Source organism: Tursiops truncatus, chromosome 15, assembly GCF_011762595.2.
Source record: "Tursiops truncatus isolate mTurTru1 chromosome 15, mTurTru1.mat.Y, whole genome shotgun sequence".
In the NCBI taxonomy this organism is placed as follows: Eukaryota; Metazoa; Chordata; class Mammalia; order Artiodactyla; family Delphinidae; genus Tursiops; species Tursiops truncatus.
The window spans coordinates 59,221,983-59,240,775 of NC_047048.1; the positions used below are offsets into that span (position 1 = coordinate 59,221,983).

At 44.5% G+C, this 18,793-nt stretch overlaps 1 protein-coding gene and 1 long non-coding RNA gene across 3 annotated transcripts; one reads left to right on the forward strand and one right to left on the reverse strand.

Annotated features, from left to right (window-relative positions):
- Positions 1-741: 741 nt before the first annotated feature.
- On the reverse strand, positions 742-2,633 carry LOC109552670 (uncharacterized). The gene is made up of 3 exons (XR_002179563.3): positions 2,505-2,633; positions 1,965-2,075; positions 742-1,148 (listed from the first exon to the last, which is right to left on the reverse strand). It is a non-coding gene; the product is annotated as an uncharacterized lncRNA (long non-coding RNA).
- TBC1D20 (TBC1 domain family member 20) lies at positions 2,535-18,213 on the forward strand. Of its 2 annotated transcripts, none has more exons than XM_019950902.3 (8): positions 2,535-2,670; positions 9,073-9,258; positions 12,629-12,709; positions 15,025-15,211; positions 15,392-15,493; positions 16,434-16,575; positions 17,405-17,592; positions 17,855-18,213. In XM_019950902.3, exons 1-8 carry the CDS (start codon positions 2,601-2,603, stop codon positions 18,108-18,110), a joined length of 1,212 nt encoding a protein of 403 aa, XP_019806461.2. In that variant the 5' UTR covers positions 2,535-2,600; the 3' UTR covers positions 18,111-18,213. The 2 variants fall into 2 exon arrangements, with proteins under 2 accessions (XP_019806461.2, XP_073648935.1); XM_073792834.1 differs by lacking the exon at positions 2,535-2,670 and adding an exon at positions 6,640-6,780.
- Positions 18,214-18,793: the final 580 nt, after the last annotated feature.

Consider the following 18,793-nt stretch of genomic DNA (forward strand, 5'->3'; position numbering starts at 1 on the left):
GTCAACTGATTTGAGACCTTCATTACCTCTGCAGAATCCTTTCATCTTTGCTGTATAACATCACTGGAATCATGAGACTGAGATCCTGTGATAGTCACAAGACCTGCCCACACTCAAGGGGAGGGAATTAATTAGGCATGTATACCATGGGGTGGGAATCTTAGGGACCATCTTAGAATCCTGCCTGCCAGAGTGACCTAAGATGCCCCTGTGCCCTGTACTCAATCATGAATCTCTTGGTTTCTGGGATTTTCCATGTTCTCCCAGATTTCTAGGTTGCCCTCTGTCTGACCTCTTTTCACTTGGCTTTGCAATTGCCTGGTTACTTGTCTCTTCCCCTTTAGAAGTTGAGCAACTCAACATTTGTCACTCTACGGCCCACCTCATAGCCTAGCACTGGTTTGGGCCATAAACATTCGTATGGATAAGTGGAGGTGATTCTTACTGGAGATAAGGATTAATCTAGATGACATCAAAGACCACATTCAATGCTAAAAAATTCGTTAATTCACCCTGCTGACTCCATCCAGTCCAAACTCTTTGAATATGGTTTAAGAGGTTCTGTCTAACTTGTCCCTGCACACTTCTCTGCCCTCACTAGTGTCAAAGTTCACTTTGTCTTTCATGCTGTGCTATAAGAACACTAAACCACTTGTAGTTTCTAGACTATGATTTGCTTTCTGTTAGCTTCAAGATGGTGCCTGTGCTATTTTCTCAGACTAGAATGCCCTTCCCTACATCAACTGACCTACATCAATTGACTACAAATGTTCAAAGGAACTTAATTGACTACGTTTATTAATGGTACTGTTACCAACCCAAACTTGGGTCTGCTTGCCTGTGCACAGTAAAGCCAATCTACTGACACCAAGTTGTGGTGAAAGAAAGTGCAGCATTTATTGCAGGGTGCCAAGCAAGAAATCCAGGCAGCTGGTGCTTAAAAGACAAATGCCCTGATGGGTTTCAGGGAAAGGTTTTTAAAGACAGGGTGAGGGAGGGGGGTTGTGCAGTGCTTGATCAGCTCATGGACATTCTTCTGATTGGTTGGTGGTGAGATGATCGGGAGTCAACATCATCAACCTTTTAGTTCCAACTGGTCTATGGACAGCATACAGTTAACTTCTTCCACCTCGTGGGGGTTTCAGTATCTGCAAAACAACTCAAAGGATATGGCTCAATATTATCTACAGCCCTTGAGGAGGAACTAAAGGGCCTTGACTTTGTTCAATGGCTAAACTATTATTATTTTGCCTCATTTGACTGTTTTCCTTTCTTTCTGTATTTTTCTCACTTCTCAGATTAAATTTGTTTTTTGGAACTTGAGGAAGGCCTAGGAGGCTAAAGTTTTTCTACAGACAAGGGGCAGGCAGAGGACATGGTTGGCGGGTTGGGGATGGTGGGGGAGTCTGTCCTGGGAAGGCCCCATAGGGTCCTGCTCAGTTACAGTACCAAAGTGATTGTTAAAATTTACTAGATTTATGAATGGAATTGTAAAATTTGTCAGTTGAAGGAAAAACAAGGTTTGGGGATTTCTAAATTTAATACATTGAGTATTAGTTTTAAAAATCAAATGAACTTCAGAGTAATTTCTGCTCATGAATGCTACCCAGAGGACATAAAAGAGGACTTAAAATGTGATGGTGGACCATGCAACCTGAATGAAACCAAGACGGGCCAGTAGTAATGGGTTCCATGTGCTAGACGCCTCAGAATAAAGAATTGTCATGGTAGGGGTCATCCAGCAACCAGAATCATGGGAGTTTCAGTGAGGGAGGCCTAGCACTGGAGATTTAAGAGGTGGGGCAGTTTCTGGCCACAACGATAGGGGTGTGACCAAGGGAATGAGTGGCCTATTGAAGAGAAAGGACTGTCATTGGAGACGAGGCGGTCAACGACCTGATAAGACAATCGCTCCTTTTGGATGAATGGCCAGTTTTGTATAACTCAAAGGGAATACTGCTTACATAACCGTCTATGTGAACAGCGTCTTTGGCATTGTGCGGTGCACAATCTGCATAACCGTATGCGATGGTTCTGCTAAACCCTGAAGTCACCAAGTACGATGACAGGAGTACCTGTGGGGAATGAGACAGCAGGTAAAATTCTTGGTAAGCAAAAACAGAGTGAACAATTATGGAGTAGTTACTATATGCTTGGTAGTGTTCTGAGCACTTTCCCAAGAACTCTTGTGAGTTCAGTAGTTTTATTATCAGTATCATTTTACAGATAAGAGAAACAAAAGAAATGATAAAATCTGCTCCTAAACACATTTCTTCAAGAGTGCCACGCTCTGCAAATTCAGTTGCAACTAACTCTCCGAGGCGCGCTCCCCGCGCTCTTCCTCTCACCGCTTAGGGCGCCTGCGCGCGGGCCCGGGTGACCGCCGGCTGCCCCCGCCGCCGCCGCCGCCGCCGCCCGTCCGGCGTAGCGGGGTCACGTGCTGGCACGGGGCGGAGCCCGCGCGGGGACGCCTGCGCGCCGCGGGCTGACCAAGCCGAGCTTACCCTGCGGAGCCGGCGCTGGATACCGCGGCCGCTGCCTCGTCTTCTGTCGGCTCCGCCGCCAGCCGGGGCTCGGGCCCGGTCCCGGGCCCCCGGGACATGGCCGTCCGGAGTGCGCAGGATGATGGTCCCACCTCCAGCCGCTGGGACGGCGGCGCGGGGAAGGCAGGTACGGAAGCCGGCCGGGGCGCCGGGAAGCGGCCTGCGAGGACGGCCTGAGGGACAGGGGCGGCCTTAGGGTCAGGGGACAGCAGCCGGAGGAGGGGGCCGGGGGACCCGGGACGACCGCGCGAGGTGCGAGAGAGGAAAAGGCTGAAGACCCGGGTCACGTCTGAAGTGGAAGAGATCCTGGAATTGGGGGTTAGCGGATGCTGAGGGGACCGGAGGAACCCTGGCTGCAGACCCGCACCCCCAGTGGGAAGGACGGGGCGGGCGGGGGCCCCGCGTCCCACCTCGTCGCATCTGGAGAGGAGAATTGGGTCTCCCTGAGAACCGAGGCCAAGCCTCGCCCCCGACCGAGACTGTCCGGCCACGTCCGCAGGCTCCGGGGGCCGCCTCCCTAGTAGTGGTCAGGCCGGTTTCCCAAACTTCATTCATCGGTCGCAGTCTGGAGTGACGCGGTGTCCGTGGACCACATATTTCTTTTAATTACCTCGAAATTCACTCTTTAAAGTGTACAGTTCAGTGGTTCTTAGTACATTTTTACAAGGTGGGGCAACCATCGCACTAATTCCAGAGCCTTTCTAATGCCAAAAAGAAAGGCCATCATTCCCCAGGCCCCATTCTCCACAGCTCCTGGCAACTACCAATCTACTCTGTCTCATCCTGTGCCACCTATTTTAATGTTTAATTGTGTAAAAAACGAGTCTCTCTATTTTTTTATACTGTCTTATACTAATTTCCATGAAATCATGGTTTCGTTGTGCCGTGTTTTCAAATATCTTTTACATACAGTTAATAAATGGAGAAGACTAAGGTAACTTTCCCACTTTTCCATCTTCTGGTGGGTGGTGCCCGTAATAGAACCAACCACATATTCAACCCACGTTTTGATGAAGCACCTGGTTATTCACATTTTGTTTCTCTGGGTTCATTTTGTTATTGCCCTTTTCTCCTATTCTAATGCTGCATGGAAATGGAGCTCATTCCTCGTATTACTCCTCTAGGCCCTTTGGCCTTGTAACCCTTTGCTGATGTTTATATAACATCTGTCCTCATGGCATAATAGTCATTGCCTCAAGTGGTATGGGTCTTGTGACATGATGTAGTGCAGCTGTGCCTAGGTTGCGAGACTTTATCCTTGTTTCCTTGATTTTGCTTCTTTGGATAAGTGGGAGGAATTTAGAGATGAGAGGAGTTTGTTTTTCTGTTTTTCTTGTTTGTTTTTGTTTTGTTTTTAATCATAGGAGAATTGACAAAGTTACTAATACTATTAACTCTCTTTTGTAGAGGTTACGATTAGATTGGTTTACTGTCTAGAATATTTTTCTCCATTTTGGGGGTAGTCTTTCTTCATATGTGCATGTCTTTATTTTTCAGGTAGTTAATGAATCTCTGATAATTTGGGTACTGTTTGTTGAAACTAATTAGTACCTCCAAAAACAGAGTTTCTTTTATTTTGTTTTTAATAGGAACCTTACTCAGAATAAGGTAAGGTTTTCCTCTCCCACTGTATTTCTCTGATACAGATATGAAGTTCAGGCATAAATTTTTTTTTCAACCATAAATTTTTAAGTTAATTTCCAATGTCAACATCAGGAGTTCAAGGGTGGAGCAGGGGGTGTCTGTCTGGGAGGATCTCTTTCTGACTTGCTCTTTCATGGTTTTGATTAAGGCTAGCTCTGCCTTTTAAGTTTAACTTCTGTTTAAAGTCTGTAAAGCTTTCTTGACATGCAAACTTAAACCAAATAATCATTATGGAATTTTATTCTTGCACATAAGATTCATTTATTAAGCGTGTAGATCATTTACCCGATCTAAGTCACTGATGTGTATTTTGCTGGTATGGAAAAACTTTTAGAGGAAGCATAGCTAGTGCTCATTTTTAGCCATTGCCCTTTCCTGTGTATTAAGTTCCCCAAGCCAGATGCTTTTGAAGATACCTGTTGCTCTAAGGAAGGAGAAATCTCTACCTGAGTTCCGTAGCCAGAGTAGGGAGAGGTTTGAGACAATAACAGACTCAGCCATCTTTATCTGAGTTGTTAAGAACTACTGTTTCAGTGCTCCTTATTTAAATGATCGTTTTAATAGAGAGCAGGCCAAGTAGTACCAATGTCATTCCTTTTTCCTTTGTTGAATGAATTACTTTTCAGGCAGCAGGGATTTATTTATAGCAGCGTCTTATATTTTGCAGCCGGCTCTAGAATAGTCATTTCATTCTGTCGTGGTTACGAAAGCCAAGACCTTTATTATAAAGAAATTTGGAAGATATCAGCTTTGGAATATATAATACATCTCCCTTATAAGGGGAGCAATTAAAAAATTGGAGAAGAAAGGATTCAAGGGGATTTGAAAATGTGGGCTTTTATCCCAAGCCCAAATATCGCATTCTCAAGTCCAGCAATGTGTCCTACCCCAAAATCCATATGTAAAATTTATCTTAAAATAGTTAGACATTAATTTTAACCTTTTTCCAAGCGTCCCAAGAATAGCTCTGACTTTCCTCTTTCTGAGGTGAAGAGGATATGATGTGTAAATTAGTTGTGCATTTGAGACTCTGCAGAACCTCTTCTCCCTCATTGTGTAGTCTAGCAGTTGAATTCATCACTTTGTAATTTATACATCTCTAGCTCACTTGAGTTTGCTGTTTTCTCCTCTCTTTTTATGTCACAGTCAAAGCCTGTATGTACGTTAGGTGCAATGAAATATTTGTCTGTGGGTGTGGCACACGTAGGAGTGCCTTCTTCATCTGCCACTAACATTTAATTGCTAGAATATGGGATTGAGAAAGGCGATATTGGGGTCTGAACAGACAGCCACTAAAATCCACAATTGAGCAGCATTCTACTCTGGGAATCACCAATAGCTTTAGAAAAAGGTCAAAGTGCCTACAAATCTATGTAGAGTTTTCTGGTGTGGATATTCTTAACAGTAATATGGGGAAAATAATGCCATTTACTATAGGCCAGTTTTTCCAGAGGAACAGTAGCTAAGCTAAATTATTTGTTCTGTTCCGCTCGTATGTGTTGAGTTCCCACAGAGCATCAGAATCAAGATGATAGCAGTAAATTTTGAAATGCAGGATTTAAGTAGAATCCAAACAGAGTTTTTAGAGAAATAAGTATTGGAGCTGTGGTTTGGGTTCAGAATTAGTTAAAATTTTGGCATATTATTTACCAAAACCTACTGGAAATCCAGCTGATTGCAAACAGTTTTATTTCCTCCAAGATATAAACAGTGATTTTCCTTTTCCCCCAGATTGCTGAATAGCTTAAGTGGAAAGAGGGGTAGGGTGGATATATGTCTTGAAAAATTGAGGAAAATTTTCCATACTCTTAGAAAATAGGTTAACAAGGTTTCTAAATGTCAGCTGTCTCGGTAAATGTTTAGTATTACCATTTAAGTGTTCTTAATTTATGATGTGTAGAAAGTACAAGAGCACTCTAAGTTAAAAAAATTTTTTAATATCTGATTTTTTTCTTTGTTGGAAATTAATTCAATTCCTGCACATATTTTGTCTCAGCCTATGTTGTTATATAAAGTCTTTTCTGTTTTCTGTGTCTCAGTGATCCCTCTTTGGGAACATAGAGCCTTCTCTTCCAAAGGATGGCCCTTTGACCCAAAGTAAAATCCCTCCCTGTCTTCCCCTTCAGTGGAGGATAAATCCAGTCCAGACTCTTCTATTAGCTGCATTTACTGCAGTCCTTCCAGCCTCTCTTCCTTTACCTAACACTTCAGCCACTTGGAATTTTTCTGTTTTCAGGGCATGATGTTTCTTTCATGTGACAAGGTCTTTGCACATACTCTCTGGAATGCTCTCCCTTCAGCACACTCTTCCATGTGCAAACTTTTCTTTAAGGAGGTACCACAATATATTCTTGGTGAAGCCTTTCCTGATTGCCTCAGAAGTAGTTATTCTTTCCTCTGGGTTTTCATGATTCTTCATGGTTCTGTTATATCATGTGTAATAATTATGTCGCTCCCTACTGTGAGCCTCTCAAGGGCTGGGAGGGGGTCATATTCATGTTTTTATCCCAGTATGGTGCTTACTACAAGTAGTTGCTCATTAAATGATCGACTGATAAATGAATGGATAGATCAATGGACAGATGGATGGATGGTAAGACATGCCCAAGCCAAGAACTTGAAGCACTTTGTAAATAAACATTTGACTAGTTAGGTGCTGTGCTGACAGGAAATTGAGACTTGATTTTTCGTGATTTCTAGGTAGAGTAACTATTTAATTTAGCATCCAACCTGGGACATTTTTGAGAGTGTGGATGGGAAGAAGAGTTTGCTATGAACAGTTATGCCAGGACTATAGGTGTAAACCAGAAATCTCTCAGACAAACTGGAACAGATGGTCCCCTACTAGGTCACCAAGGAAAATAACAGTCTAGCCAGGAGAACAGGTTTGCCGGGGTGAAAAAGCACCTGGTCCTGTCTGCACCTCCAATTGCACGTTAACTCCAAACCAGTTGGTGCCTCTGTTTATATGGTTTATGTCACAGTTCTCATAGATAGGTAACCAGGGCCATTAGTACCAACTTTCATTTGCGTTAATAATGTGCAGCTTTATCATGGAAACAATTTGTTTGTTTGTTTGTTTTTTGTTTTGTTATCATGGAAACAATTTGTAGACTGTTGCCTCAGAATAGAACAGTACTGAGGAAAGCCGCTTAGTGTCTGTTCTAAAACAGACATCTACCTTCTGATGTTAGTCCCTTCTAAAGCCTAACCTACTTCCACTGTTATTCCTCTCTAAAGCCTAACCTACCTTCCAGTGTTATCTTCCACTTCACATTAACTCCAGTGCCCTGTACCTAGTATATGCTACATAAATACTTATTATTTTTATTTTAAAAATTATTTGTTTATTTATTTTGGCTGCTCTGGGTCTTAGTTACAGCACACGGGATCTTCATTGCAGCATGCGGGATCTTTAGTTGAGGCATGCGGGCTCTTTTAGTTGTATCATGTGGGCTTCTTAGTTGTGGCATGAGGACTCTTAGTTGCAGCATGCGTGCAGGATCTAGTTCCCCGACCAGGGATTGAACCCCATCCCCCTGCATTGGGAGCATGGAGCCTTATCCACTGGACCACCAGGGAAGTCCCCATAAATATTTTTTAATGAGTTCATTTACTGTTAAATGAAAGGGCCTGTGCTTCTGTCTCCATGCCTTTCTTCAGCTCTCCTCCCAGCCTCTCAGAATCCTCCCCTTTCTTTTTAAATTGCACTCTTCAGTAATGCATTCTCAGATTAGCCTGACCCACAGCTGTCTGAACTCTTGGTGTCTGCACATACCTTTTTTGGGCAATTATAGTGCACTGCTTTGTGACATCTCTTTGGTGTTGTCTAGTTTAACTTTTCTTGTGTTTGCTGTTCCTAAAATCAGCCATTCTGGTGAAAACTCTGACAGCCTATTATTACCCCATTATTTTAGATAGAAACATTATAATTTGATGCACATTAACCACAAACTCTCGACCAGTCTCCTAAAAAAGTAATTTAAACACAGCAAAATGCCTGTGTATAAATAAGAGACTACCACATAAGGATATAAGATCCTTAAAACAGTACTTCCTGATCATCAGTAATTAATATGGTTCTTGAGAAACCGTTGCTTTGTATGCAGTATCATGCCTCTCTTACCACTAGCCACACTGGAGACCCAAGTATACCCTTTGACATTCTACTTTTGAAAATATCTCCATGTGATTCTGATGTTTTACCAGTTGTATTAGTGTGTAACCGGAGACTTTTTCCACGTGTGGTTTTGTTTAAAAAAGTAAAATTGAGGACTTCCCTGGTAGCGCAGTGGTTAAGAATTCCCCTGCCAATGCAGGGGACATGGGTTCGAGCCCTGGTCTGGGAAGATCCCGCATGCTGTGGAGCAACTAAGCCCGTATGCCACAACTACTGAGCCCATGTGCCACAACTGCTGAAGCCCACGTGCCAGAGCCCATTCTCTGCAACAAGAGAAGCCACTGCAATGAGAAGCCCACACACCGCAATGAAGAGTAGCCCCCGTTCTCCACAACTAGAGAAAACCTGTGGGCAGCAACGAAGATCCAACGCAGCCAAAAATAAATAAATAAATTTATTTTAAAAAGAGAGAGAGAGATGTATGCTCTGTAAAGTTTAGCATTAAGAAAGCACAGTCATTCTATTAGGAAAAACTGTTAGATATATCTGAATGTACTGGGCATTTATTATAATTGTATGTCCTTTTTTGTTACTTATATGGCATATCTCCTTAGTGTTTTGTACACTATGTGCTAGTGAAATATCAGTAGATTGACTTCAAATATACCTACCTTACCTCAAACCAAGCAAGGAGATTGAGCTCTGAAGAGGAAATGTACAAATGCTGAATATGTGCCTAATGCCCTTTTCCCTTCTGTTTTGCAGACTTTAATGCCAAAAGGAAAAAGAAAGTGGCAGAGATCTACCAGGCTCTGAACAGTGATCCCACTGATGTGGCTGCCCTTAGACGTATGGCTATCAGTGAAGGAGGGCTCCTGACTGATGAGATCAGGCGGAAAGTGTGGCCCAAGCTCCTCAATGTCAACACCAATGATCCACCTCCTATATCAGGTAATTAGGGGTGAGGTGCTGTGAAGGGGAGCTTGTCTAGGAGGCAGGGAAAAAGAATGCCAGGGTCTTTGATTTTTATGCTCATTTCAAACCAAGAGTAGATGAGTAAACACCTAAAGCATTTTAGGATATGCTTGAGCCTACTCTGAAAATAAGACCAAACTGGTAAGTAGAATTTTAATAAAAAATGGAATGAGTTTTTATTAGGTAGATAGGTAGCTAGCTATTACTGGCTAGTTAGGGGAGTTTATTAAAAATGTATATTCTGGGGCTTCCCTGGTGGCACAGTGGTTGAGAGTCCGCCTGCCGATGCAGGGGACACGGGTTCGGGCCCCGGTCCGGGAAGATCCCACATGCGGCGGAGCGGCTGGGCCCGTGAGCCATGGCCACTGAGCCCGCGCGTCAGGAGCCTGTGCTCTGCAACGGAAGAGGCCACAACAGTGAGAGGCCTGCATACAGCAAAAAAAAAAAAAAAAAAAAATGTATATTCTGGGAATTCCCTGGTGGTCCAGTGGTTAGGACTCCATGCTTTCACTGCCGAGGGCCCGGGTTCGATCCCTGGTCAGAGAACTAAGATCCCACAAGCTGCACGGCATGGCCAAGAAACAAACAAACAAAAATGTATATTCCAGTTTACATTCACTTAGAAGTGGGTTGTAGGAATATGTATTTTAACAAGAATCCCACCTAATTCTGACACACATGGACTGCATTTTGAGAAACGTGGGGCTATAGGAAGAGGTAATACCTCTACGGTCCTTATAAAAACAAAAAAACTTTTTATGAGGAAATACTAAGACCATTTTGAATTCTAAAATTCTGTAATTCTATGAAAAACTGTTACAGTTGGCCCCTCCAAGTCCAAGGATTCAACCAACCATGGATCAAATATATTCTGTAAAAAAAAAAAAAAAAAAACCTCCAGAAATTTCCAAAAGCAAAACTTGAATTTGCTGTGCTCTCCAACTATTTACATAGCATTTACATTGTATTAGGTTTTTTTTTTTAATTTATTTATATTTAATTTATTTATTTTTGGCCACGTTGGTTCTTCGTTGCTCCGCACGGGCTTTCTCTAGTTGCTGCTAGCAGGGACTACTCTGCTATGGTGTGCATGCTTCTCATTGCAGTGGCTTCTGTTGTTGCGGAGAATGGGCTCTAGGCATGTGGGCTTCAGTAGTTGTGGTGCATGGGCTCAGTAGTTGTGGCTCGCGGGCTCTAGAGCACAGGCTCAGTAGTTGTGGCACACGGGCTTAGTTGCTCCATGGCATGTGGGATCTTCCTGGACCAGGGATCAAACCCATGTCCCCTGCATTGGTAGGCGGATTCTTAACCACTGTGCCACCAGGGAAGTCCTGTATTAGGTTTTATAAGTAATCTAGAGGTGATTTAAAATATACAGGAGTTGTAAAACAACTATACCTCAATAAAAAAATAATAATAATTAATTAAAAAGTATATGGGAGGATGTGCATGGGTTATATGCAAATATTAGACCACTTAATACATGGGACTTGAGCATCTGTGGATTTTGGTATCCTTGGGGGTCCTGGAACCAATCCGCCTTGAATACTGAGGGGCAACTGTACTTATTTGCAAGGCCCGTGTAGTAAAAAAAAAAAAAAAACTTCCGCAGAATACAAAAGAAAGTACAGCAAAACAGTGAATCCACTTTGTCATTTATTCACTCCACAAAAATTTATTGCTTTCCTGCTATGTTTGGCAAAAGTCCAGGTGCTGGGGATTCTTTCATTCATTTGGCAAGTACTATTTGTGCTCCTAATGTGAGCCAGGTACTAGAGATGATTAAAACAGCCTCTGCTGAAAAAAGTTCACAGTGTTGTGGTACAGCCGAGTAGATGGTATTTTTGTTTTATTTTTTAGTATACCTATTTATTTTATGGGTTTTTAAAATTAATTTATTTATTTATGGCTGCGTCGAGTCTTAGTTGCAGCACGCAGGATCTTTTGTTGCAGCGCTGGTTTCTTCTTCATTGCATCACACAGGCTCTGTTTCAGCATGCAGCCTTCTCTCTAGTTGTGGCGTACAGGTTTTCTCATTCTGGTTGTGGTACGTGGGCTCCAGAGGGTGAGGGCTCTAGTTTGCGGCACTCAGGCTCCCTAGTTGAGGCACGCGGGCTTGGTAGTTGTAGCGTGTGGGCTTAGTTGCCCCACAGCATGTGGGATCTTAGTTCCCCGACCAGGGATCAAACCCACATCCCCTGCACTGGAAGGTGGATTCTTTAACACTGGACCATCAGGGAAGTCCCTGAGTAGATGTTTTTTTGTTTTGTTTTGTTTTGTTTTTGCGGTATGCGGGCCTCTCACTGTTGTGGTCTCTCCCGTTGTGGAGCACAGGCTCCAGACACGCAGGCTCAGTGGCCATGGCTCACGGGCCCAGCTGCTCCGCGGCATGTGGGATCCTCCCGGACCAGGGCACGAACCCGTGTCCCCTGCATCGGCAGGCGGACTCTCAACCACTGCGCCACCAGGGAAGCCTCCTGAGTAGATGTTTTAAGTTGCCCCTTGTTATTATCTTTGGAACCGGGCTGCCTCAGAGCAGTGATCTTTTTGTTGGAAGGAAAAGGCATTGCTGTATTCACACTCTAAATCCTGAGATGGTGTTCCATCAGATTCCAGATTTCCCATATCTTTATAAGATGAAGTCTGTGTATGCGGAAGTATTGTACAGGCTCCTCTAGTAAGTTTTGATTTCGGTTATGAAGGAAATGTACACTTTTATATATATAACAGCTAGAGACTGCCTCCTTACTTTCAGTTGGGCTTAACAACTGAACACAAGTACTGTCTCCTGCTTGCAGTGTCTTAGTTTTAGAATTGCAGGGTCAAGAGAGGTTAGGTTCTTTTTTATGTGAGTTTATCTTAATACTCCTTTCTGAACAGCTCAGTGTTCCCTAGACTTTACAGATGTTAGAGTTTTTCCAGTGGTCTGTGGTTTCCACAATCATGATCTTATTTGATCCTTACAGTAATCTGAGAGGTACACACGGAAGGGAGTAATCCCCATTGTACAGATGTGGGCTTTGAAATTCAGAGCAACTCCCGGTGACACACAGTAGCAGCCTGCATGCAACTCCTGGCCTCCTGACTTCTCCTCTGCTGCTCTTTGCACCCTGTAGCCTCCTGGATAACCTGTGTTCCCTCCTCTTATGGTCATCATGACTTGCGTGAAACAGCGTGTTTGGAACTAAACCAGGGATTCCTCTCCAAATGTTGTATCTTGAGTCATGTCCCCTTCAAGAAAAGCCCGAGTATGTCTTTCAGGCCTTTTATGTCATGCCAGGATGTTTTGCTCCTGATGTGGCTTCCCAGACGTTCTTGCAATAACATGTTCTTTTTCCTTCAATAGGGAACGACCTACGAGAGATGAGCAAGGACTACCAACAAGTGCTCCTGGATGTCAGGCGGTCTTTACGGAGGTTCCCTCCTGGTGAGACGCGCTCTCGGTCTTCCTGGGTCGGGGGTGGCGGGGTGGCTTCTGTCCCAGTTGCACTTACTTTCTTGTGTTGGTGCTTGCTTGTCCCAGGAAGCTTCCATCCCAGCACAGAGCGTGACCGCATGCAGGACCCTACCTCCTCAGGGACCCACTGTGCTCCTCATCTGCCGCGTCATTCTTTCACTGTCTCAGTCAGTTCAGAACCGCACTGTGAAGGCCTGAGCCTAAAATAATGTCTTTTGGCCTAGAGGTGGTAGATGAGAGAAGAGGGTTTTTCCCCCTTCAGAGCCTTAGAGGAGACTTTATAGGGATTGCTAGAGCCATCGGTCTGGCTTTAAAGAGCCGATTGGTTTGGAAGTGGTCACTATAACAAGAACTATTAATATCTTCATTTATACATAGCGGTATCTTGCATATACGTATATTGGGGCCCTTGGACTGGAAGGAAGGCCAATCACTACATGTTTAAAGAGTCTGTTCCTAAAATTGTCTCCCCATTCCCAGGAATAATGAGAAGAATAACCATTGTCTCCAGTTTCACCATGAAGGAAACTGGCCAGCAAACCTCATCTATTTCTCTTCCTTTGGCAACTCCACCTTAGGTCCATGAAGAGAGGAGAATTGCTGGAGGGAACAAGAACCTCTAAACCCATTTTCTCACTCTTCAGAACCCATGCTCTGGCATTGGATTTTGTCTGTTAAAGGGCCTCTTTCCTGCTTGCACCCTTGGTTCCTGGAAAGGCTCTTTTCCTATCCTGCTGGTCTTGAGGAGACCACATAGACAGATGCATTCCATATTTTTCCCTAGGTAACCTGTTTTTCCTCTGAGCCCTTTATTCCTCTTCCACTTATGTGACATCAGTCTATGATATTATTCTTGTAGGCTGAACTTTCCATGTGGTTTCATATTTTTTTACATTCACGTTCTTCTGAGCTTAGCTGACCTCTTTTATACTGAAAATTCAAATAAGGTTTACTTTTTTTCTCTCGCTACTTTCATTACTTTACCTATCCATAGTAGTTGGTTTACTCCATGTTCTTTTTTATCTTTTAGAGTGTGCCTTTTTGAGAAGGGGTAGGTAGAAACGGGCAAGAGATGAGCTTCACTCTCACCTAAAAACCTTTGTTCGGTTTAGTCTAGGCTCTTGTATTAGCTGTTTTCTCTCGTAAGATCTGTTTTTGACTGGAAAACCTAATGGTGTAGGAAAGCTGTGCTGTGTGCCGTTCTTCTAAAACAGGTCATGAGGCCAAGGGTTGGCATTTTTATACTAAAAGCCAGATGAGCCGAGGAGCCACACTGACCGCTGCCAGAACTAGGCGCGCGCGCGCCAGGTCTCCCGAGACAGCCTTTTCTGTTTCCAGCTGCGTCTTTGGATCAAGGACATCAGTACTTCCTGTGATATTTAGTTTGTTTCTGAGGGCAACATGCATCTCTTACATTTTTTGTTTTTATATAATTTCATACCTACAGAAAAGTTGCAAAAGTAGGACAAGGAATTCCCCAGGTGGCTTTTACACAGATTTTCTTATATGTCAACCTTTTACTATATTTACCTTAGTATTGCTTTCTCTCTCTCCTTTGTGGTACACACACGCAAATTTTTTTCTGAACTATTAAGAATAAATTACACACATGGTGCCCCTTTATCCCTAAATATTTCAGGGTATATTTTTTTAAAACACGGCTCTTATTACATAATCACACTTAAAATCAGTATCACATTGACAGTATTTACTGCTAATACAGATTTTATTCAGATTTCACCATTTATTCCAATAATGTTCTTTATAGGAAAAGGAGATACAAATTCATGCATTTTCCATTCAGTCTTCATACCTCTTTAGCTTCCTTTATTCTGGAATAGTCCCTTTGTATTTTATGACAGGCCAGTTATTTTATAAAATCTCTCTCAGTTTCGGTTTATCTGGTGTTTCCTCCTTTTAAGGTTCAGGTGATGAACTCTTGATAGGAATTCCACCAAAGTGGTGCTGAGTTTTCCCTGCAGCACATCGGGAGGCACGTGCTGTCCACTAGTCACACTGTTGGTAGCATGACCTGTGGTGACCCGGGTTTTAAGATGGTGTTGGTTGGGTTCCCCCACTGTAAGGTAGCCAGTCTGTGGCTCTTTCCTACATGTCAGGCAGTATCAACAGTGTGTGTATCTTGAATGTGTTGCCAGATTGTTGTAATTAATTTTCTTTTATTAAACACTTTCTCTGCTAATCCACTGCTGACCGTCTTCCTAACCTCTGTGTTACTAGGCTGCTTGCCATGTTCAAGTGCATCTCCCCTGCCCTCCCCTCCCCAGGCATGCCAGAAGAACAGAGAGAAGGGCTCCAGGAAGAACTGATCGACATCATCCTCCTCATCTTGGAGCGCAACCCTCAGCTGCACTACTACCAGGGCTACCACGACATCGTGGTCACATTTTTGCTGGTGGTAGGCGAGAAGCTGGCAACGTCCCTGGTAGAAAAATTGTCTACCCATCACCTCAGGTACCAGCACAAAGCAGCATAAGAGGATGGGTATCACTCCTCAAGTCCCCCTGGGGATAACTCCTCAGCCCATTTCCTAGTCAGTGTTTTCAGTGGTTTGAACCCCACTCCACCTTACTGCCCCCAAACCCTGATCCCAGTATTTGGTCTGACCAAGCTCATTGAATTGTCTCCTTCTAGGGATTTCATGGATCCAACAATGGACAACACCAAGCATATATTAAACTATCTGATGCCCATCATTGACCAGGTGAATCCAGACCTCCATGACTTCATGCAGAGGTATATATGTGTCTACATTTATGTGTGTACGTACACACACACCCCTCTTCAGCTTTCTCCTAGCCTTTGTTTATTCTTCACAAGTGTAGCTCAGTTGCATCATCATCTTATGTCGATTAGTGTTACGTTCTTCCGAGTTGTCCTTTCCAGTCATCAGCAGTCTGGATAATTCAGTTCTGTGCACAGTCTTGGAACACTCTTTGGGTGCTGTGCCTCTTGGGAGGATAGAAGAGAGGTCACAGCCCATGCCCTTGAGGAGCTTACCTCTAGTGGAGGGAGGTGGACAAGGTAAGTACGCCAAGGTAGACTTTGAGGTTACTGCTGCAACAGAAGTACAGAGTTCTGTAGGATCCAGAGGCGAGAAAGGCAAGGCCATCTGTGGGTTGCTTTATTCACCACATACCAAGGAGAAGAAATACACTTTGCAGTTCTCATATGATTTTTCTCTTCTGTTTAGTTGGAAATGTGTCCTTGGCCAATGCCTGCCTCTCTTTAAAAAAGAAAAAAAAAAGGCTGTGTCTTAAGGTGTTTCAGTCACCTCATGTTAACTGTAAAATTAATACAGTTGTGTTTTCAAGCCTGAGAATATGTGCCTGTGCCCCCCCAAAGGATGGACTTTCTCAGAAGGAAAATGGTGGTGTAGTTCTCTGAAAACAGCTAATTCTTGTTGCTTTAGTTGACGTTTGTTGGCCATTAGGAGAGCACCCAGGGAGATAAGGCCACCAGGACCCTATTGTGGTATTAGTGTCATGATGTTGGGTATATTGTAAGGACTTTCTGTGTTGTGAGGAGAAGATGCTGAATTTGTAGGTGGCTGAATTTTCCAAAAAGCATGTTTCTCAAATGCTTTCTTCACACAGCACTGAGGACAAAGAAGGCCCAGGGAGGGGGAAGGGATGACTCAGCAGGGAACCTAACATCTGGACTTCCTTGCTCCTAGTGCCGAGGTGGGGACCATCTTTGCGCTCAGCTGGCTCATCACCTGGTTTGGGCACGTCCTGTCTGACTTCAGGCACGTCGTGCGGTTATACGACTTCTTCCTGGCCTGCCACCCACTGATGCCCATTTACTTTGCAGCTGTGGTAGGTATAGACCATGAGCCAGCAGCTTGGTGTGCATCCTCAAATCCAGCGTGATCACGTTCCCTAAAGGGAAACCTGGTGATTATGGAAAGATGCCAAAGACAGCACTTCCCCAGGCTGGCGTCTCTGGACACTGTTCTGTGGAATGTTAATGGGAGAGTCATGGGAGAAAAAAATGTTCTGTGTAACAGTAAGTTTGGGAACTGCTAGTTGAACAGAATTGTTAGATTTGTTTACTGCATGATTCTTCTGAACCTTTAAAATGCTCGTGTGCATTGTGAATTATCAGGGTTTCTGTTGACAACTCCTGGAGCTCGTACAACCCCAACTCCGGGTTTAAGAAAAGCAGAAGTGTGGCATTATGATAGAAAGTTGAGATGGCTTTTAGTCGGGGTTGAGGGGCCCCAGTTATCAGAGGGGCCTGAACCATCCGGCGTGAGGGTGGAGGTGGGCACTCACAGCACTCTTCATTGTCCTTTAAAGAGAGCAAGACCATTCTTTCTGCTGTTTTGAACCATTTCTTCTGTGCTGGAGCTAGGAATCTCCAGTAATCCTTCTTCTTTCCTTCCTCCTAAAAGAACCTCCTTCATTTAATTGGTCAGCCTTTCACGTCATGGGGTGGAAGTTTGCCTCAGCAGGAAGGGTTTGCCCAGTGGGAAAAGTGCTCAGATGTGTACATCATTATTTCCTAGATGAATACAAGAATTTGCTGAACCTTTGGGGTGAGCCCTGTTTGGTACCAATTGAAATTCACCTCTAAGGAGAATGGAATGAAGTGGCCAAGGCCCTGTATGTTCTGGTCTCTGATGCAAGGCCTTGCTCCCCACAGATCGTGTTGTATCGAGAGCAGGAAGTCCTGGATTGTGACTGCGACATGGCCTCAGTCCACCACCTGTTGTCCCAGATCCCTCAGGACCTGCCCTATGAGACACTGATCAGTAGAGCAGGAGACCTCTTTGTTCAGTTCCCCCCGTCCGAACTTGCTCGGGAGGCAGCTGCCCAACAGCAAGCTGAGAAGTGAGTGGGGCCATGGCACCGGTTGAACAGGGGTGTTCGTTAGTGAGCAGAAATGATGGAAGACTGTGTCTGGTGGGGACGGGGCTGGGAGTGGTGTTTCCAGAGACCTATGCTTATGCTAGTGGAATCCCCACTTGAGACTTCATGGGTCTTTATAAGAAGAATTTTCTGAGCAATGGATGTCTCTGCCCTCAGCCTATTTAATCTAGTTTTTTCCCTCCTTCTCTCATCCCATTCCCTTCTGTCTCCTTCTCCTCTGCAGAACGGCAGCCTCTACCTTCAAAGACTTTGAGCTGGCATCAGCCCAGCAGAGGCCTGACATGGTACTTCGGCAGCGGTTTCGGGGACTTCTGCGGCCTGAGGAGCGAACAAAAGATGTCCTGACCAAACCAAGGACCAACCGCTTTGTGAAGCTGGCAGTGATGGGACTGACGGTGGCACTTGGAGCAGCCGCTCTGGCTGTGGTGAAAAGTGCCCTGGAGTGGGCCCCAAAGTTTCAGCTGCAGCTGTTTCCCTAAATGCCTGAGAAGACACTTCCTCTTACATGACATCAAGGTCTCACCCTTCCATGGACAGATTGGGAGGGGGTGGAATTTCCTTTATTAAAAGGGTTTCTGTCAAGGGTTTTCTATTTCTGCACCCTTCCCCCCGTCCGTGGATGCCTTTGCCTCAGAGGCCGGTAGCAGAGCCTGCGTGACGCTGGGCATTCGGGTCCTGAGCACAGAACTCTTTCTGCCTCACAGTGGGCTTCTGAGTGGGCTCTCTGCTGCCCCCTCTTGTGTTGAGGGAAGTGGGTTTCTGCAGCTCCCGGCTGCCTTAGGAACCCGCTGGGCCTGGTCACTGGGGAGCATCTTGGCTGCTCGTAGTAAGCTGGACCACTGAATGCCCTCCTGGCAGCTCCTCCCGTTCTGACTGCTTCAGCCAGACAAAGAAGGACGAAGCTGCTGCTAAAGAAGTCAGACCTTGGAATGAAGGCGAAGGGGCAGAGAAGGCCAGCCTGGGAGCAAGATTGGCCCCCTTTTAAGAACAGCTCCATTAGCTGGTCAGAAATCTAAGAGACACATGTGAACTAGGTTACTAGGTAAATCCTACCTATTTTCAGGCTAGAAATCACTTGGGCATTTCCAGTCAAACAGGAAGGAATGTTACATTTTAGGGCGCAGACATAGGCTGGTTTTTGCCTGCCTTTTTTTTTTTTCTC

Bases quoted from the DNA above. Each gene is read 5' to 3' on its own strand.
- TBC1D20 (XM_019950902.3), top strand. From the start codon at position 2,601: ATGGCCGTCCGGAGTGCGCAGGATGATGGTCCCACCTCCAGCCGCTGG. The intron at 2,671-9,072 runs GTACGGAAGCCG...TCTGTTTTGCAG, and splicing joins CGGCGGCGCGGGGAAGGCAG to ACTTTAATGCCAAAAGGAAA. The intron at 15,494-16,433 runs GTATATATGTGT...CCTTGCTCCTAG, and splicing joins CTCCATGACTTCATGCAGAG to TGCCGAGGTGGGGACCATCT.